Source organism: Xenopus tropicalis, chromosome 1, assembly GCF_000004195.4.
Source record: "Xenopus tropicalis strain Nigerian chromosome 1, UCB_Xtro_10.0, whole genome shotgun sequence".
NCBI classification, from domain to species: domain Eukaryota; kingdom Metazoa; phylum Chordata; class Amphibia; order Anura; family Pipidae; genus Xenopus; species Xenopus tropicalis.
This window is the reverse complement of record NC_030677.2, coordinates 183,082,149-183,103,663: the sequence shown is the minus strand read 5'-3', so window position 1 is coordinate 183,103,663 and position 21,515 is coordinate 183,082,149. Positions and strand designations below refer to the sequence as shown.

General features: G+C 43.0%; 1 protein-coding gene across 3 annotated transcripts; it reads right to left on the bottom strand.

The window, feature by feature from the left end:
- Window positions 1-6,566: 6,566 nt before the first annotated feature.
- On the bottom strand, window positions 6,567-21,211 carry tmem171 (transmembrane protein 171). Of its 3 annotated transcripts, none has more exons than XM_031897937.1 (4): window positions 21,116-21,211; window positions 13,701-14,398; window positions 8,103-8,238; window positions 6,567-7,329 (listed from the first exon to the last, which is right to left on the bottom strand). In XM_031897937.1, the coding sequence occupies exons 2-4, from the start codon at window positions 14,329-14,331 to the stop codon at window positions 7,101-7,103; spliced, it is 996 nt and encodes a 331-aa protein (XP_031753797.1). In that variant the 5' UTR covers window positions 14,332-14,398; window positions 21,116-21,211; the 3' UTR covers window positions 6,567-7,100. The 3 variants fall into 3 exon arrangements, with proteins under 3 accessions (XP_031753797.1, XP_031753799.1, NP_001004962.1); XM_031897939.1 differs by lacking the exon at window positions 21,116-21,211 and adding an exon at window positions 14,803-14,977; NM_001004962.1 differs by lacking the exon at window positions 21,116-21,211 and adding an exon at window positions 21,043-21,092 and having other exon boundaries at window positions 6,573-7,329.
- Between the last annotated feature and the right edge of the window lie 304 nt (window positions 21,212-21,515).

The following is a 21,515-nucleotide window of genomic DNA, read 5'->3' as shown; positions in this document are numbered from 1 at the left end:
TTTTTTATTGTTCAGATCATTTGGGGCTGAACAAGCTGAACAATATAGTACATAGATGTTGTACATGCAGAGACAAGGGGTCCTCTGCACTCACCCATTATCCATATAAATTGAACATTAAGACATTCAGTGCACAAGGCTACCAAGCAATGCCCTCCCCTTTAAGCAAAACAAGGATTGTTTGTCCATATATTGCAATATATTCAAGCTGGCCAACTATATTAAAGTCATCCCTGGTCTGGCCGGTCCTACGCTCACTTTTATCTGATTTATTAAAAGTTCTATTACTTCATTATACATTTTAAACATTTTACCTGCAACTTGCTTGCTTTTAAGGTTAAAACTCCCAAATGGTTGCCTTTTTCATTGGCTCCACTGGAATCACCTGACTGTATCTGGAAGGTGAAGGGCAGGTCTTAGTAGCTTAATGCACTGAATGCCTCAATGTCCAATATATATTGATAATGGGTGAGTGCAGAGGACATCTTGTTTCTGTCTGTATGAATTTCGTGGTCACAGCCTCATTGCACCCCCGCCTAATATGTTTTATAATTAAGTGGTGAGCACATCTTTCCCTTTTTTTGCTATAGTTTATAGCAGTGGCCAGCTCCTTGTTGTAGCTCCCATCATTCCCACCCAGATACTTACAAACCAAACTGAATAAAAGAAAATAACCAAACCAAATCTTACCTGGAAGATGGCCTAACAAAGTCTAAACAAACCACTGATGCTACTTTTTCCAGTAAATCTTTACTCAGCAGGTTACAAATAACTCCAATGCTGTTTTATATATACAGGGACATGATGATCCATTTCTTCAGTGACCTAGAATGAAGTGAGAAGTTCAAATCTGGATTTTTCACCAATTAAATGGAAAAATGAATCATCGTTAAAGACTTAAAAAGAACCAGATTACTTCAAAACCAATCACAGAAAAAACTGGAGGGATGTAGATGGATCAAAGTCTACAATATTTATACCAACTGTCAGAAATGAGTGATGCAGACAATAAAAGCACTAAGCACTGATGACACAAACTGTTCTTTTAACTCTGCATTAATGATAGGCAAAACACATTATAGGGCCTCGCTGCAATATTTTCAACTGTCTACTGCAGGGATCCCCAACCTTTTTCACCCGTGAGCAAGATTTCAATGAAAAAAACCTGGGGAACAACACAAGCACAAAAACGTTCCTAGTAAGTGACCAATAAGGACTTAGATTGGTTAATTAGCAGCCCAATGTGTACTGGCAGACTGCTAGAGGCTCTGTTTAGCAGTACACATTGTCTTTATGCCTCCAAGTCAGAAATTCAAAAATGGGCACCAACTTTGAGGCCACTGGAAGCAACATCAAAGGGGGTGGTGAGCTACTGTGTCCCCAACTTGTACCCCCTGGTGCTCCTTACTGTGGCACACCCCTTTGGCTTCAGTGCCCTACTTTACACCATGTTATTAACATAGCACTAACAAAAGGGATCTGTAATACAAAGGAGTGAGTGGCGCTATGTCTTGTTGTGCCTTTATTATCTTAAATATCAAAATACATTAGGTTTCATAATGAAAACAATAATAATGATTTAAATGAAAATACATGTAATTACTGCCTATAAAAAAATATAATTATCCAAGTACTAGGCAAACAAACATTATTACTGCTTGCCACAAAGACAAGGAAACATAAGGGCACATGTACTGTATTTCCATAAGTGCAGTGAGCAAAGTGCAATGTGGAGTGCAGTCACCATGTTTTTTTCCCCAACATGCAACATTTATTCCCAATGGCCACCAGGGGGTGATGCGCTGTTGTGCTGTACCTACTAAAATTGCGTCCAGTTCATCAAAATGACCTTAACTGCACACATTTAGTTGCAAATCACATGCAATTGCATAGAAGTCCGTCTGGCATCATTTCCGGTGTTTGCCATGCAAGTCATGTCTATGCCCCATTCTTTAGCCCCAAATATTAGCACATAGATCCATTCTACCAAGATATATTGATATTGCTCATTATTTAGAGCCTTACTGGGCCCCTGTGCAACCGCAGGGTCTGCTTACTCTGTAGTTACGCCCATGTGTGTGATGAACGCATTTTGATGCAAATACCTTTAATGAAACTGACTGTGGCCGTAAATAAGCCCTGTAATGATAATCAGTTTGTTTTTTGTTTCATATTTACAACATATTAGCTCTGTTCCAGCACCGGATTAGGGAATTTGCATGTTTAATGATCAGAATGAAATGTGCCAACGACTTAAAGAAAGAGGAGGAAATCAAAGGTCATAGTTTTCCAGCTGCAACTTTTATTACCTTATGAGCAATCAGGTTTATTTTCCACAGGTCAGACTCCAAAGATATGATAGCTTAACTCAACAGGAACAGTGACATTAGTCCTTATGATGACAAGAAATATGGCTTAACATTTAGCTAAATAAGATCAGTGCAGCAGAGATATCCTTCCCCCCATCCCCAGTGTGCTCCATGACAAATATACAAATACATGAGAAAAGAGTCTGTCCTCCTTTGGGCCAAAAGTCTCTGTAGCCTTGATTACTCTTACATAAGTTGGCATGATTTGGCAGCAATTAAGCTCAGCCACCATATGTAAAAGCCCTTTGCCAGAGGGTGAGGAGTATTTGTACTGTGCATGTAAATGTAATCTCTGTTTTCATTTTAGCTCTGAATAATAAACCATTAGACATTGGCAGATTAAGGATCACCACACAGAAGTCACCACTGTTACCATTATCCCCTCCCAAGCCATGATGGGAGAAGTGTGGCAGGAAGGTCACATTCCTAGGTTTGTAGTTATGGGCATCTCCTATATGTAGTAGTGAGATTGCTGGAGATCATTTCTCTTTTACCTCCAGTGGTTTGATGCTTGAACGGCAATTTCCACCATAATTGGACAAAACAGAAGCAGACTAGCAATGCAAGGTTTTATGAGGTTCCTGTAAAGCAGAGATGTCCAGCCTACAGCCCTCTATCTATCAAACAGTTCCCAGCAGAACTGCAAATCTACAATATGGGGCCCAAGACAATTGTTTTCTATGCCATACCCAAAACACAAATTCTAATTATAGACCAAATAGAAAACAATTTGTGAAATGCCATAGCAAAAAAAGGATAATATCTAATATTGTTGTTTGATTGCTTTGGAGACTTTACTTGCAATGAAATAATCAGCAATAAAGTTTTTGTCTTCTGTTTTGCTGTTAAATCCTTTATCCTTTGCCTCATTTTCAATGGAAATGAAAATCAGCTTTGCCTGCATCCCATGGCAGCTGGAGCAGGATGTTCAATACAACTTTCATTGTGTGGTGTCTTCATTTGCTTACGTAGTTTGATAGTTTATATCAGTGTTCCCCAACCAGTGGCTCAGGGGCAACATGTTGCTCCCCAACCCCTTGGATGTTGCTCCCAGTGGCCTCAAAGCAGGTGCTTATTTTTTCATTCCTGGCTTGGAGGCAAGTTTTTGCCCCCACGGCTGGGAGGCAGCAGCTGCAAACACACAGCTTTTACCAGTGCAGGGCAACAGTAAGTTATATTTTAGGTAATTTAACGTATTCAACCAAACCATAATCTTTACTTGTCTTTATGCTGTCCCCCATAAAGGGGAAGGAAAGATGAAATCCCTGGGCGGTGCCAAATGTTAGGCATTAGTTATAATCGCTAACCTGATGCCCCAGGTCAGTGCTCCAGTTAGTAGAAAACTGCACCAGCCCAGGGTACTTGTGAGCGAGCGCCATTGGGTGATCGTCCTCCTGATTCTTCCTTCTTTGCACTGGGTGCACATACGCAGGTTAAAGTGGAACTGTAAGCAAAAAGTTGTTTTTTTGCTGAGCCATTGAAGAAATAAGAGATAGAAGAAGGCGATTGTTCCATGGTGCTCACTTAGAAGTACCCTGGGCCGGGGCAGTTTTCTACTTACAGGAGCACCGGCCTGGGGTATCGGGTAAGTGATTATAATCAATAAGGGGTTCCTCATGTTCCTTCTACTTTATGCAGGCCTAGGTGGCAAGACCCCACAATATGAGTAAATCAGAATTAATTGAACTACAAAGTTGCTTCTCTCTGTATAATAACAGGCAGAATTGCTGGAGACTTGCCACATGCAAATCTAGTCTGTTTTCTTTTAAGCAAAAGTGGAATGTCCTAGTTTGCATGTGTTTGTGTATCACTCGCTACAGGAGAGAGCAGTGCTGTCGCTTGGCAAGATAAATAGATGTGTTTATGTGTGTGGGGGGCAAGGGGTACAGCAAACAGCATCAGCACAAACTCTGTTGTGTTTCTAAGGTTCAAAAAAAAAACCCTATAGCATTTGCTCCAGATTCTATGCACCACACATGGTCCAGGTTGTGTCCCAGCTCTGTTTGATCTACACGCTACTAGGACTAACTACATCTACTTCCTACTGAATGATTCTTCTGTTTGCATATGCAAAACAAATACCCCAGCACATAAATACAATCTTCCTGATTGAACATGTGAAGGTGAAAAGGTTACATTCATTCCAAATCTCAGCTTCATTACAGCCTCACTGAATGTTAATGTGGATATAAATACAATGACAGCTGTAATTATGCTGAAATATCGTTGCAGTTAAACCTCCCTCCCCCTGGGGAAATGGCCAATTAAATTGATACTAAAGGTATTTATTATTGTAAATACATGAGCCCATTTACAGGAGTTTCTAACAAGCAGAATAGAAAACAGCACATTTTATTAAGACTATTTTATGATGAAAGTTTGGTTACTGTGTAAGGCAAGTTATGCCTGGTGACCATACATGGAGATTCACTCATTTGGCTTGGTCACAAAACAAGAGGATCTCTACCCAATTTGGCCACCTGTGCTCTGTTAAGGAAGACTGGACCTGTCAGAGGCTGATACAGTCCCTGCTCAGTGACTGACTGATACCTGGCCTATCGGTTGAGCAGGCACTGCCGGGCCACCCATACACAGCCTGACAAGCTGCAGACCTAGCCTTGAGGGACTCAGTTGGCAGCTCTTATGGGCCTGGGTATGGCCAGCTTTAGGCACAACAGAGCTCCCCCACCCCTTTGCAGATTTCCATTACTTTTCTTTGCCGCTAAAACCGGCCTTCAGTTTGGCGTGAGGGCTGATTACATAAAAGTGCAGGAAAATGAGTGGGCTAGGCAGGGAAAAGGGCAGGCAGAGAAGGGCCTCCACTTAAAAGGGGATGATAGCCATGGAGAGGGTCAGGGAAGGAAGGGATCTAAAGGGAGGTTTGCTGCAAATTTCCAGAAGTGCAGAGCTCCAGAGCTGTGTGAAATACTAAATGGCCAAAAGAATGCAGATATCCATTTCTTCTTCAGTTTAGTCCAAAGCAAAGGGTATTAAAGGTTGTTCCTTTGCTGCTATAACAGCCTCTACTCTTCTGGCATGGCTTTCCACTAGATGCTAGAATTGCTTTTATTCAGCCACACAAGCATTAGTGAAGGACAGACCTCATTGTGTACATGGGGGAATTACTTGGTCAAAACAGGAAAGAGACTTCCCCAAATTGTCAACACAAAGTAGTAAGCAGTATGCCGTGGCCTTAAGGTTTCAATAGGATTAGGGCCCTAGCCCAAATCATGGATGACCATGACAATTCATTCTTCATCAAACCCTACCATCAGCATTATGCATTTAGGTGGGTAATGTTCTCCTGGTATTTGCTAAACCCAGATTGCTCTGCCATACTGGCAGACTATGAAATGGTCATTTATCACTCTAGAGAATGTGTCCCCACTGCTTCAGAGTCCAATGGCAGTAACCAAGTACATGTTAGGCCTGTTTGCCTCTGATCACTCAAACTTCTGGAGTCAAGAATCAGCAGTGAGTATTCCAACATGATGGTATATTTATCACTACAGTTTGCTAGTGTGAAATTCCACTCCCTTCTCTTGGAAGTGTATTAAGGTGGCCATACACCTTCAGATCCGCTCCCTTGGCGATGTCACCAAGCGACCGGATCTTCTCCCGATATCCCCCACCTACGGGTGGGCGATATCGGGAGAATCCAGGTTAATTCGGTCATTTGGCCCTGGGGTATAGGGTATAGGCAAAGTCGGTTCGGGGACCACATCAACGAGCTAATTCGGTCCCCGATCCGACTACATTTTTTAATTTGCCCAATCGATATCTGGGGCCCATCGTTAGTGCCCCTACACGGGCCAATTAGCTGCCGAATTGGTCTAAGGGACTGATATCGGCAGCTAGAATCGGCCTGTGTATGGCCACCTTTAGTACTTTAGTTGTATCCTGCTAAATCAAGCTAAAAAAAAAAATCACTCTAAAGAAGTAATCTAACACTTACGACACCTTCCATTCATTTCTGTGGGGATTTTTAAACGAGTATTTATCAGAAAGTGAAGGTTCACCCTTTGATTAATATGTGCAGCCAGGTCTATGAGAATAGCAAGCGTTCTTTGCTGAGGAGATCGAGACCAACCCTCCTATTTATTGTAAAATTCCCCCACCCCCTTCACATTTACATGTTCATTTTAACAAGTTCACTATTTTATATTTTTGTTTATGAAATTAACATTTAGTACAATCTGCACACAGGTGAATTAATATTTATTCAAAAACATTTGTTAAAAATAATTTCAGTGGAAAAATGTTGGTAAAATTAATTTTCTCTTACACTTAGAGAAAACAAGTCTTAAAACATGAATACTATGCATTAGCGTGTTGTTTCAGTAGCAAATTAAAATTTCACACATGGAAATACAAGTTCCCAATTTCATCAAATTTCTAAGCTGCAATTTAAATAGTAAAGTATTTGTACAAATTTATAATTGTCCAGATACTGGACATACACAATTTCCATCCTCAGTATCTTACTGACAGCAACAAATATGGCCCCTTGCCAGTGAGCCACCTGATTCTTTGCCAAAGTGATATCATCAGATAACATTTCATATTTCTACAAGAACAGTTAGCAGCACTTTACCATTGCTCAGGTATCAATTTTAGATTCTTAAGCCCTCATGGAACAGATGTCCCATGTTCCTCTGGCATTCTGTTGTGAAAGTTTCTCTCTACCACTAAAACAGTCTGTAAAAAAAACCATGCGATCCATTTCAGCTTCTATTCAAGTTCTTCATAGGGTGGAATTTGAGGAGGCAAGGCTGGTTCAGCAGAGGACACCGGAGATGAAGCATCAGTAGGTCCTGTAGGGCAAGGATCTTTCTCTTCATACTTCGGTGGTGGCTCAGGTAAGAAGGAAGGGTTGGTATAGCCCTCAGAAGTACTTGGCAAAGAAATGGTATACACTGTATCCCGGACTGTGAGACTGTCTTGTCCATTAATACGTACTCTGCCGAAAGCAGAATAGGTTGCATAAACTTTAGGAAGCCCAAGGCAATAACTATTCAGCTGTAACATTACACTAAGGATTATGACACAAATAAAGATCTGACAAAACCCAAGTGACAAGGTGTTCCATGACTATAAAGTCATGAAGCTGAAGGCTGACTGCTTCTTTATACATAAGGAATTCTGGAAAGAAGACACAGGATTGCTATTTTATTTCCTTTTTAAATGCCATGGTTTAGAAGTGGGAGAGTCTAAGTCTATAGGTTATTCCATGTAAATGTAGAAGCAATCCTGGGTATTCTCAGAATGTTTTCTAATCTGCATAGGAATGAGAATGTCTCTCCTTAACTTAAATGTTTTTTAGTGCTTTATATAGGTCATGGAACTCAGGTGACTTCTACTGTCCTCATATTTTACAACAGGGGGCAAATGACTTTACCATGTGTGCCAGCACATTCCCTGCACAAACCCACAAGGGAACAATCTCACCCAGACTTTGCACATCACTCCATTCGAATGCACTCTGCCAGACTTTGGGGACTTTCGTCTAAACCACTTATGGGTTTTTTTTTATATGAATTCCCTTGCAAATTTTTAAATTAATTATATATAGTAGCCTGGCCAGCTGTTTCAATAATTGATTTTAATGTGTGTATACAATAAAAAGTCATGTTGGGCTCTCAGATTTATCAATCTATATCAGTTTTAGGCCATTTAAAAAAAAAAAAACCTCACACTGCACTCTGTCATTAGGAAGAAGTCAGTTCAGCTTACCTTGTATTAAAAATACTGTTATAAGAAGGTGGGTTCTCACTCCTGGGCAATGGGTTACCCCCATGGTGTGCGGTTTGTGATGAAGGATCCAAAAAATACGGTGGAGGTGGGGGCGGAAACAGTATTACAGAATCTCCTAAAAAACAAAAATACAGCTTTTGTATAAGACTTATGTACTGGGGTGATTCTCCGTCAGGTCTAGCTCAGTTAGGACAGGCAATCAGATGTTTGTATTAGGTATTCTTAGAATGATGTAAGCAGCACCTGTATGCCCTATGCTTGAAAAGAATGTTTAAAAAATTAAAGCAAACATCTTACTGGCTAGATGCTTCTTGAATATAAAAGGATATAAGGGCAGGTCAGGGGTGTGGCTATGTCACAGGGATCAGTGATTGGCTAATCGCGGCACCAAATACTTCAGAGGTCTGTCCGCATTTCCTAAACTTCCAAATCTGGACAGGCAGTTTTCACTGGGACAGCCCTTCCGAAAAACCGGCTATCTGGGTTAAAGACAGACGGGTGGCAAGCCTATTTCCAGGCCATATTCCTATCCTGATCCGCATATATTTCTTATAACTGCAATAATCTCATGAAAACTCAATATCTACCCCAGACAAACATTGTAATATGCACTGAACTAATCAGATGATTAATATCATGATCAGAGAAAATATACACAGCATATAAAATAAACAACCAGAAATTAGGGTTACTGTTAATATCTTCAGAGCTATAGGGTTGTAAGAATCTGTTCTATTTACTTGAGGAACTAGTTTTCTTTTTTTCTTAGATAGATTAAAAATTAACCACTTCAGTCCTAGGTCACTAAATACAGCAGCGTGAACCCCTGCACGGACATGTTCAGCTAAAGAATACATTATACGCTTTGTGTTTCACAATGAACAATATATTAAAGGGAAGGGAAGTTTCTCCCAAGCCAAAACCAGTGCAGACAGGTTAAAGCAGGGTGTAGTATCGTAATAAACCCAACATGTACCAAGGAGACACAGAACAGATTCTTATTTTGCACTGGAATTTAATGTTAAAAAGAAAAAACCCACCCTCCAATACAGCAGTGATGTACAGGCCCATATTTATAATACAGATTTAACTGAATTCCTCCTTTGATAGAGCATTGGGAGCTTTGATTAGGAAGGCACAATGAGGAAATATCAGGATACACTCCCCTATGAGCATGGAATGCTAGAAGGCATATACTATTTCAGTTACATCTTGTCCTAAAAATGATTGCTGCATCAAGTTTCCATATGAACTACCAGGCAGATTGTGGCAATTGCCTGTAAGATTCCATAGACAGAGTATTTATTGGCTGGTGGGAAGCTGTATGGGCGTCTGTGTACTTGGAACGCCAGGGCCTATTTTGAATCCCAGGATTTAACTTGTCCACCAATGTGGGAAAGATCTTAACAGTACACGTAATGAAAACAACAAATGATACATTATTTATAGGCATAACAACTCAAACAAGGAAGCCACAGAGGAGATGTTATTTGTATAAATAATAATACTGATTCAGTGTGGCTTGGTTTAATGCCCGTCTGCTTATTCTTACTTCAACTAAAGTTCTGGGGAATGTGCATCAGGAATCCACATACATTTGGAGGGTTAATGATTTTCAACGGCTAAAGTGCTTTTTCGAAAAAGTGACTGTACTCACTAATAACAGGTATTCTTAGGGTTGCCACCTTTTATTCCAGACTGTACTATCGAATGACATAATGGGGCATGGGCAAAGCTGTGACATTCCAGGGGTGGGGCTATGCCATTTCAGGAGCAGAATCATGGCCTGAGGAGGGCGGGGTTGGACAAGTATCAGATTTGGTCAGTAGGCAGGGTCTGGCAGCAGGCCAGAACAACTATGGATTCCAAGTATACTGCCAGTAAATTTGTAATACTCGCCAAGGCCTGGGTTGGTATTTTACTGGTAAAATCCGGCCAGATGGCAACCCTAGGTATTCTGGCTAACTGATGATTTTTGACCATCCACAATCGGGTCATTGAATGAAACTAGAGCTTGCCAGAGTCCATGAGAGTGAAATTCCACCACTTTCTTTTACCGTATATGGCATTTTGGGTGGGGGCAAGTGTCCACACAATGGCTTAAAAACACTCCACAAACTGAACAGAGTACAGTGGAATTTCATGGAGGGACAGTGGCGAGCTGTAGTTTATATATAAACACCAGTTTGCCCTGGTCACATTCCTGTTCCCTATGGCAATGCAGGACTGTTCCACAAAATCGACTGCAACTGTTACAAATAAAAAGATGCAACAGATTCTATATTATGTTCTACATGATATATAGGGTTGCATACATTCTTTCATTTGTAACTGAAATGTGGGCTTTAATTCTAAATGTCTATAATAAAAGTTAACCAAACAGTATTTTAAATTCCATGTTGGAAAAAATGAAGAATAGAATGTTAAATAATTGAAGAAGAAAAAACATTAAGGCTATCAATGATTTTTTTTCTGTCCAAGTTGATTGTTGGTCCCCCTAAAGAAGGGGGCCATATATTTCAAGCTTGTTGGAATGGACCAGTGCATACAAGTTGGGAACCATGCCCTCTGGGCAGTTCTGTATGGAATAACTTTGCCAGGTAAGTTGTTTTCTCCTAACAAACGATTAAATATAGATTTAGATGGACACTGCATGGAAGGATTGATAATAAAGTAGTATTTTATATGAAAGTAGCCAAATAAGGGGGAAATCCAAGCTGTGATTATAAAGCTGTTTAGGAGGGGGTTACAGTATCTCTAAATATTGCTACAGGATCTTCCATATTCTAAATATACCCTGACAGATGATTGTGCATCATATCAGACAATGCTGTATGTTCTTCAACAATGTAACACACAAAGCCACACACGTCCCTTTTGGAAAGCAGTTCTGCAGAAGTGTCACATTATCAGGACCTGCAAACTGCAACCTATTTTCCGTCAACTAAGCATCAAAGGACACAAGTTGGTGACAATTCCTGCAAATGGTTTTCTGTGTAGCAAACTATCTATAACATGGTGAACAAGTGGGATGGATTAAGAAGAAGGGAGACACAATAACTGTACTTAAGTAAAATATTGGGCATTATTATGGCTCAAGGATTTTGTAATCCCATGCTGTTACTCGTGTCCCACTATACTAAATATTAGAGAAACACAAAGCTAGTTCAATACAAGGCTTTAGGAAATACAATATTACAATATTTTAGATAGATGCCCTTTAATGACCTAGTGGAATGGGCCATGTGTTATCTAGTACAGGACCAGTAACAAAAAAAATTACATGTATTTGAATTTAAGCAACTTTTATTTCTATCCTGTTTGAGTAAAAAAGAAAGCTCAGTGATTTATTCCAATGCATCTTTTATTTGTTACCTCAACAGAGACCAAGCCCATTCAGTCTGTAATTTTAGTGGGATTTAGATAATACATATTCATGACCTGCCTCCAAAACTTATAGTGAATTAAACTTCCTGTATTTTAGCACAGACAATATCTAACCAGCGTTTTTATTTCCTAGGGTTAAGGGCCTTGTAGTATCATAACCCTTGCATGGCATTTCCAGCATCCATACATACACTGTGCACCTTTGGACTCTTTCCTGAGCTTCCTTATCATTTCCTTGCCTTGCACAGAATGGGACATTACCGCTCTCCAATACACTATGTACCACCATGGCTATCAGGGGGAATTACTGCAGCACACTGTCTCAGGGAACAACTCACATGTTTGGAAGTGGGATACATACTGGCACATAAGGAAGGATCTGAGTGAGGGATAATTAAATTGTAAGCAGCTTCATCCAAGTGGGTATATATCAATAGTACATCCCATAATGATCATGATAAACATAAAAATACATCATTAGGCCCACGGGTTTCAAACCTTGATTATGCTTTGATGGCCAAGAGTCATAAAAACTCCTGCCAACTCCAGGGTACCAACAATATTCCCCAGTTATAACTAATAACGTAAAACCTGAATAACATGTTATAAATGTTATTCATGCGTTCACAATATACACGAGTGTGGCACACTGTGAAAGATCATTTCTCAGCAGCGCACACCTCCTTTATCCATTTATTACCCCTTTACAGTCAACCAACATGCCATGCTGTGACCCTATGAACTCTGCTTGTCACCACTGAGCTATGGATTAGAAACAACACAAAGTCTGATGCACAGTAATGTACAATAGAGCCTTTCTGTAACACAAACATATTGAAAGTTAGTTACAGGTCACAGAACATGAAATCTGACCTGCTATATTTGTATAAATGTGCCAATATTGGCACACAACACAATTTATGCTAACAGACTTAAAGGTTGATTTGGAAAATGTTACATAGAAATTTCACCTTAAAGAAAGTAGTAATTTTTCGCCCCCCATCTGCCCCTTCTAACACCCCTACATTTTCACTGTTGGCATGAGTTGCTGGAGACTAATCTTGCAGCCACCATCTTGGTTATTCGTGGTTAGGGATTATGAAAAAAATCATGTGACATGTGTGTTGTTTTTATTTTGTACTCAGACTTCTTAAATTGCAGTATCAGTATTGTTTGCTTGTTGTTGTTCTGTATTTTGTTTTTGCTCTGAACCTCTCAGGTCAGAAAGAGGCAAAATAAAAAGATACATAATGCAAAATCTATGAAAAACAGACCACCATGGCATCAGTTACTTCTGCCTGTATAGAAGACAAAATGTATTTAGGAGCAATTTTGCCCTTGAAGACCTGCGAAAATCCAGATGTTGTATTTTGGCTCTGAATTTATGGCTGTAGCAATACTAATAGAACAGCAGTTCTTGATGCATTATGAGCTAAAGAACCAATAAAGGGAGTGTAAAAGTGTGTGTAAAAGAAGCATTTCTAATTTATGATTTATATTGTAGTGTTGTGCCTAGCAGGAATCCTGTCTCAGCCTGCTGAAGAACGAAGGCCAAAATTAAGCCCCTCCGCTGGTATCAGCCTTCCCAGAACCTGAAACCATTGTGCAGGCACTCGCAGTGGATATTGTAGAAAAAATGGCAGATTTTGAATTCCAAAGCTGCCAATTTAATGGTTCCACGTGTAGGCAAAGAAGAAGGCTTATACCAGCAAAGGGGCTGATTCTCAGCCTATTTTTTTTCCCAGGCCAAGAATCAGCCCATGTGGCATCAGGCAAATATTTTGATAATTATTTTATCAGCAACAGATGAGCGTACTATGAAACCTTTGTACTGTTATGGCCTTCAAGTACAATAAAAGTTACTTAAGTAAAACATGCGTGAGTAACAAGTTCCATAAAGATTTATAGAAATAAATGTCTTCTTAAACTTTCTATAGTTGGAATAGGAGACCTTACTTCCTCTATAATTTAGTTGCAGGTTGCACATCCCTGATGTATATCTAAAGCTACAAAAAGGGCTCTTCAGATGCCAAGGACCCAGGGCTAATGCCCTCTCTTTTTTTACCCTAAAGCAAGCCCCAATTTCTCCTTTTCCTCTACTGGACTTGTTGAGTAACTGACCTTCGTTTGGACAGATTATGGAAAAAATCAGGGCAAAATACAATTAATTCCTAACACAAAAATACTTACCAACAGTAATGTGAAAGGGCTCATCTGTTGGTGTCTGTGGCTCATCCTCTGTGGTGGAGTCATCTCTTTCACTGCTGTTATGCCGTTTCTTTACATGAGCTACCACAAAGAAGCAGAGCCCCAGCAGCACAATCAAAGGTCCCATTATTTGAAGAGAAAGGAATCCACAGGTTTTGTAGTCAGACACGGTCCCATTGACATTGTGGTGCGGCAACCCTAAACCGCATCCAGGAATCCAAACCCCCAGCACACTAATGAGAATGCCAGAGGAGACAAACAAGATGCCAAATATGAGAAACTGAATAAATTGTCGGCTTTCACCACAGAGAAAGACAGTGTCTGGGTCCGTCTGGTCTCCCACCATTTCTCTTCTCCTGACTTCCAGCCTAGCTCTAGATCTCGCCATCAAGACCGATGCCAGCCCTACTACAGCAAGGGCAGGACCGACTACTTTGAAGGTGACATTGCAGCTGGAGAGGGTATCTGAAGTACAGGACTGGAAACCAAAGATGGAAAGGAGGAATCCCGCACAGAACACTACAACTCCAAAAACAAAGAGGAAAAATATGAGTCTGCTGGCGTGGCCCGAACTTAGAGGCCGAAAGGAGAAGGAGAAAAATGGGGGCTGCATTGTGAAAGAGAAATCTTTGCCACTTCAAAATTGGTTTTGCTTTCGTCTGAAGAGAACTCTATGGTACCTATGGAAGGAAAAAAAAAAAAAAGGTTATATGCATTCCAAAAGTAAACACTGGGGGTAATTTATAAACACTGGACAAATTTGCACCCGGGTAGTAACCAATGGCAACTAATCAGAAGTTTGCTTTCATTGTTTTATCTACAGCTGGCTGGGAAAAAAAAAATAACCACAGATTGGTTGCTATGGGTTATTGCCCAGGTGCTAATTTGCCCAGTTTATAAATGAGCTCCACTAAGTGCTAAGAATCCTATGATTGAGGTTATTGTTAGGTGTCGCTAAACCCATACCCACTTTTCAATATAAGTTCAATAGATAGGGCTGGCCAGGGTTGGACCTAGGGGAAGACAGAAAAGGCAGGGCCTAGGGCACAAAGCTGGGGGGGGGGGGTTGCTCTTGTCTGCCTACCCATAGTCTGGGCCCTCCAGTCCTGCATTTGATCACCATCCTGCCAGTTTCTCCAATTTTTCTCATCGTGGATGCACTCAAGATGGGGGGGCAGGGGTGGCAACGAGGCCCCTAGGCAACCTGTCCGGCCACTGCAGCTGGTGCTGAATTTACTTCATGCCTTTTGTTTTGATCTCATCTATGTTTTTTATTTTATTCTAAAACATGCTGCAGAAACCAGCTGCTAACTTATCTACCATTATATAGCATAAACTCTGCCCTTGTAGTATATGGAGCCTTCCTTCTCCTTTAAACTGGAAGCTGGTGCAAAAGCTGTCTATTGCGCATGCTTAATGCATCCTACTTCACTGGAACTCAATCAGGCACGCGCAGTCGGCAGCTCTTTGACCGGCTTCCTATTTAAAGGAAAAGGGGGGTTCAGTATACTAAAGGGGTGGAGCTTAACAGTAGATAAGGAAGTGACTGGTTTCTGCAGCATGGTTAAGCATCTGCTTTTAAAAAAAACTATATCAGACTCAATGTAGAGAGAGAAGTATGTCATTTTGGGCTCTGTTTAGAGTTGTTTTAGGGTTTCTTAAATAAAAGATTATTTATTCTTTTAATTGGTACATCTTCACACAAGATGCATACATCAGACCATGTAACACTACCAATTTTGGGAGTAACTTATTGCGCATATTTTTAGTATATTTGCACCCTCGCCTATGGTCCCACCTGTGGTTGACTGCAGATAGTCTGAAGACCTGCACTGATGGATGGGCCCAAAGGAAAGGGGTGACAAAGATTTCCTCAGGTATCTTCAGCACTGCCAGGCATTAACCAGTGCAGGAAAATGTGTATTTAGCAGAATGACATCGCCAATAGTGATGCTAAGCTGCTATTCCTTAAACCAAAAAGGCTCACTATTACCCTGGATCGCCTACCATTATAGATATTATAGGCCTATTGAATTTATTTTCCACCCATTTCTAGGGGTACAAACACAACTTACAGCCCAAATGTAAAGAAAAGTGATGATCCCAAAAGGAGACTTTTCCCCAAACTCAGCAATATCTCATAGCAGCAATGGCAAGCGCTGAATACAAGAGTACAGGGCTTTCATGGGCAAGATTTATCAGGCCTTTAAAACAATAAGGGATTATTATAGCTAATGAGCTGTTAGACAGGCCACAGAAGTTTCAAGGACAGGGCTCACTGCCTTAAAGCAATGTCCTTGCTGCACTTCTATGAATATGCTATTTACATATATAACTGCTACAGCAATACAATGGTTAAGAACATAATATGACAATTATTTTTATATAAAAAAATGAATAACCTCCTCACCCCCATATAAATTATAACATCACATAAAACATAGTGAAGAAATACCCTTTTTACAAATACGGATAGTGATGGAATATTACCTGCCAGTAAGAGGGTAGGACACTAAGGTCATTTACCCTGGGCTTTAGAGGGGTAGCACCCACTGGTGTTGTAGTACTTTAATTGCCATCATATCACAGACAGTTGAAGGCAAAATGTTTGTTTTTCTCAACTAAAATTGGGGCCATGGCCACTATGCAATGATATGGGGCTCCCTTCTCTAACTTCAGCACTGCTGCCAAAATAATGTCAGTTTACAGGCCAATGGTTTCAAAGGATGATGTACGTTTCTAGGTCAATACAGAAATATACTACACACTTTATGTAAAGGTAATCCTCTAGTCCAGTGCTGACCAATGCTTTACAACTCATGGGCAGATTATGTCCCATACAGCATATTTGAGGGGCAGATTACATTATAGTTATGTCATACAGACAAGTCTATGTAGCCATAAGATTCACTTGGAGGGCCACATCTGGCTCACAGGCCTCCATTTGGACAGCCCGGCTCCAGTCCATCTACTTTAAGCAAATAATGGACATCTGGGAAATGCGATAACATCTCAGGGAAGTCTGAGAATTAACCCTTTGACTGTCATGAACAATGAAATGTAAGATACTGGTATAAGAGCAGTATGGTGCCAGCACTGTACATTCTGCATTTCCAGCTGCCTCTTTGATTAGTGCCCCATTGATTGTTTACATGGCTGCACGAAGCACTCCAAGTGTCAATATTAATATCACATCTCATTTCAATTACTATCAACTGTAGGAGGAACTTCTACCATATCTAAATGGAACCATGGAGACCCAACCTGAAGAACATGACTTTCAGACAACGCATTACAGACCTTACTAAACATTATTTAACCTTTTCAGATAAGGTAATCTAATACACATGCCATAAGAAAGTCACAAAGCAGAGTGACAAAGTTGAGTTACCTGGGGCACAGAGAGAGAGAGAGCAGAGTGCAGTACAGTTAGTTATCTGGGGCAGAGAGAGAGAGAGCAGAGTGCAGTGCCGTGAGTTACCTGGGGCAGAGAGAGAGAGCAGAGTGCAGTACAGTGAGTTAACTGGGGCACAGAGAGAGAGAGCAGAGTGCAGTACAGTTAGTTATCTGGGGCAGAGAGAGAGAGAGAGAGAGCAGAGTGCAGTGCCGTGAGTTACCTGGGGCAGAAACAGAGCAGAGTGCAGTGCCGTGAGTTACCTGGGGCAGAGAGAGAGAGCAGAGTGCAGTGCCGTGAGTTACCTGGGGCAGAAACAGAGCAGAGTGCAGTGCAGTGAGTTACCTGGGGCAGAGAGAGAGAGAAAGCAGAGTGCAGTACAGTGAGTTACCTGGGGCAGAGAGAGAGCAGAGGGCAGTACAGTGAGTTACCTGGGGCAGAGAGAGAGCAGAGGGCAGTACAGTGAGTTACCTGGGGCAGAGAGAGAGAGTGCAGTACAGTGAGTCACCTGGGACACAGAGAGAGAGAGTGCAGAGAGAGAGAGAGAGAGAGTGCAGAGAGAGAGAGAGAGAGAGAGTGCAGAGAGAGAGAGAGAGTGCAGAGAGAGAGAGAGAAAGAGAGAGAAAGAGAGAGAAAGAGAGAGAAAGAGAGAGAAAGAGAGAGAAAGAGAGAGAAAGAGAGAGAAAGAGAGAGAAAGAGAGAGAAAGAGAGAGAAAGAGAGAGAAAGAGAGAGAAAGAGAGAGAAAGAGAGAGAGAGAGAGAGAGATTACCTGGGGCAGACAGAGAGAGAGAGTGCAGTACAGTAAGTTACCTGGGACAGCCAGAGAGAGAGAGTGCAGTACAGTGAGTTGCCTGGGGCGTGAGAGAGAGTGCAGTACAGTGAGTTACCTGGGACAGACAGAGAGAGAGAGTGCAGTACAGTGAGTTACCTGGGACAGACAGAGAGAGAGAGTGCAGTACAGTGAGTTACCTGGGACAGACAGAGAGAGAGAGTGCAGTACAGTGAGTTACCTGGGGCAGACAGAGAGAGAGAGTGCAGTACAGTGAGTTACCTGGGGCAGACAGAGAGAGAGAGTGCAGTACAGTGAGTTACCTGGGACAGCCAGAGAGAGAGAGTGCAGTACAGTGAGTTACCTGGGGCAGACAGAGAGAGAGAGTGCAGTACAGTGAGTTACCTGGGGCAGACAGAGAGAGAGAGTGCAGTACAGTGAGTTACCTGGGACAGCCAGAGAGAGAGAGTGCAGTACAGTGAGTTACCTGGGACAGCCAGAGAGAGAGAGTGCAGTACAGTGAGTTACCTGGGACAGCCAGAGAGAGAGAGTGCAGTACAGTGAGTTACCTGGGACAGCCAGAGAGAGAGTGTGCAGTACAGTGAGTTACCTGGGGCAGACAGAGAGAGAGTGTGCAGTACAGTGAGTTACCTGGGGCAGACAGAGAGAGAGTGTGCAGTACAGTGAGTTACCTGGGGCAGACAGAGAGAGAGAGTGCAGTACAGTGAGTTACCTGGGGCAGACAGAGAGAGAGAGTGCAGTACAGTGAGTTACCTGGGGCAGACAGAGAGAGAGAGTGCAGTACAGTGAGTTACCTGGGGCAGAGAGAGAGAGAGTGCAGTACAGTGAGTTACCTGGGGCAGAGAGAGAGAGAGTGCAGTACAGTGAGTTACCTGGGGCAGAGAGAGAGAGAGTGCAGTACAGTGAGTTACCTGGGGCAGAGAGAGAGAGAGAGTGCAGTACAGTGAGTTACCTGGGGCAGAGAGAGAGAGAGTGCAGTACAGTGAGTTACCTGGGGCAGACAGAGAGAGAGTGCAGTACAGTAAGTTACCTGGGGCAGAGAGAGAGAGAGAGTGCAGTACAGTGAGTTACCTGGGGCAGAGAGAGAGAGAGAGAGAGTGCAGTACAGTGAGTTACCTGGGGCAGAGAGAGAGAGAGTGCAGTACAGTGAGTTACCTGGGGCAGAGAGAGAGAGAGTGCAGTACAGTGAGTTACCTGGGGCAGAGAGAGAGAGAGTGCAGTACAGTGAGTTACCTGGGGCAGACAGAGAGAGAGAGTGCAGTACAGTGAGTTACCTGGGGCAGACAGAGAGAGAGAGAGTGCAGTACAGTGAGTTACCTGGGGCAGAGAGAGAGAGAGTGCAGTACAGTGACTTACCTGGGACAGAGAGAGAGAGAGAGTGCAGTACAGTGAGTTACCTGGGGCAGACAGAGAGAGAGTGCAGTACAGTGAGTTACCTGGGGCAGAGAGAGAGAGAGAGAGAGAGAGAGTGCAGTACAGTGAGTTACCTGGGGCAGAGAGAGAGAGAGTGCAGTACAGTGAGTTACCTGGGGCAGACAGAGAGAGAGAGAGTGCAGTACAGTGAGTTACCTGGGGCAGACAGAGAGAGAGAGAGTGCAGTACAGTGAGTTACCTGGGGCAGAGAGAGAGAGAGAGAGTGCAGTACAGTGAGTTACCTGGGGCAGACAGAGAGAGAGAGAGTGCAGTACAGTGAGTTACCTGGGGCAGACAGAGAGAGTGCATTACAGTGAGTTACCTGGGGCAGAGAGAGAGAGTGCAGTACAGTGAGTTACCTGGGGCAGAGAGAGAGAGAGAGTGCAGTACAGTGAGTTACCTGGGGCAGACAGAGAGAGAGAGAGTGCAGTACAGTGAGTTACCTGGGGCAGAGAGAGAGAGAGTGCAGTACAGTGACTTACCTGGGACAGAGAGAGAGAGAGAGTGCAGTACAGTGAGTTACCTGGGGCAGACAGAGAGAGAGTGCAGTACAGTGAGTTACCTGGGGCAGAGAGAGAGAGAGAGAGAGAGAGAGTGCAGTACAGTGAGTTACCTGGGGCAGAGAGAGAGAGAGTGCAGTACAGTGAGTTACCTGGGGCAGACAGAGAGAGAGAGAGTGCAGTACAGTGAGTTACCTGGGGCAGAGAGAGAGAGAGAGAGAGTGCAGTACAGTGAGTTACCTGGGGCAGAGAGAGAGAGAGAGAGAGTGCAGTACAGTGAGTTACCTGGGGCAGAGAGAGAGAGAGAGAGAGTGCAGTACAGTGAGTTACCTGGGACAGACAGAGAGAGAGTGCAGTACAGTGAGTTACCTGGGACAGACAGAGAGAGAGTGCAGTACAGTGAGTTACCTGGGACAGACAGAGAGAGAGTGCAGTACAGTGAGTTACCTGGGGCAGACAGAGAGAGAGTGCAGTACAGTGAGTTACCTGGGGCAGAGAGAGAGAGAGAGAGAGAGAGAGAGAGAGAGAGTGCAGTACAGTGAGTTACCTGGGGCAGAGAGAGAGAGAGTGCAGTACAGTGAGTTACCTGGGGCAGAGAGAGAGAGAGTGCAGTACAGTGAGTTACCTGGGGCAGAGAGAGAGAGAGTGCAGTACAGTGAGTTACCTGGGGCAGAGAGAGAGAGAGAGTGCAGTACAGTGAGTTACCTGGGGCAGAGAGAGAGAGAGAGTGCAGTACAGTGAGTTACCTGGGGCAGAGAGAGAGAGAGAGTGCAGTACAGTGAGTTACCTGGGGCAGAGAGAGAGAGAGAGAGCAGTACAGTGAGTTACCTGGGGCAGAGAGAGAGAGAGAGAGAGAGAGAGAGAGAGAGAGAGAGAGTACAGTGAGTTACCTGGGGCAGAGAGAGAGAGAGAGAGAGAGAGAGAGAGAGCGAGAGAGTGCAGTACAGTGAGTTACCTGGGGCAGAGAGAGAGAGAGAGAGAGAGAGAGAGAGAGAGAGAGAGTGCAGTACAGTGAGTTACCTGGGGCAGAGAGAGAGAGAGAGAGAGAGAGAGAGAGAGAGAGAGAGAGTGCAGTACAGTGAGTTACCTGGGGCAGAGAGAGAGAGAGAGAGAGAGAGAGAGAGAGAGAGAGAGTGCAGTACAGTGAGTTACCTGGGGCAGAGAGAGAGAGTGCAGTACAGTGAGTTACCTGGGGCAGAGAGAGAGAGTGCAGTACAGTGAGTTACCTGGGGCAGAGAGAGTACAAGAATCCCCCGAGTACGGAGCGCTATCAAGTCCAATAAATCACATCAGAACTACCTGAGCCCACAGCGACCAACCTGGAACACTTCAGGCCACACCCCCTCCTCCTTATCTCACCTCCCTATCCCAGTCTGACCAATGGCACCGCCAGGTGAGGGTGTGGCCCATAATACCTGGGCTCGCTAGGAATAGGGCAGTAGCAGGGGGCAGGCGGAGCTTGCGGAGAAGCTGTGTGAGGCACTGGGAGGGGCGGGCTAATTTGAAACGCAAATATACATGGGAGACGGTGGGTGTGCTTCTAGCCTGGCGTAGCCCTGCCTGTCAGTGCCCAGGGACCCTGTGTGTGTATGGGGATTGGAGAGAGTTGCTGTCCCAATAAACTGAAAGTAAAAAACTTTACAATGTGAATGAAAGCTGCAAAGTGTATATAATTCGAACGAATGGCGGTAGGGATTCC

Excerpts from the sequence above, each read along its gene's own strand:
- tmem171 (XM_031897937.1), bottom strand. The coding sequence starts at position 14,331 with ATGCAGCCCCCATTTTTCTCCTTCTCCTTTCGGCCTCTAAGTTCGGGC. Across the intron at positions 8,239-13,700 it reads GCCCTTTCACATTACTGTTG|GAGATTCTGTAATACTGTTT; the intron begins GTAAGTATTTTT and ends TTTGTTTTTTAG. Across the intron at positions 7,330-8,102 it reads AACAGTATTTTTAATACAAG|AGTACGTATTAATGGACAAG; the intron begins GTAAGCTGAACT and ends TGCTTTCGGCAG.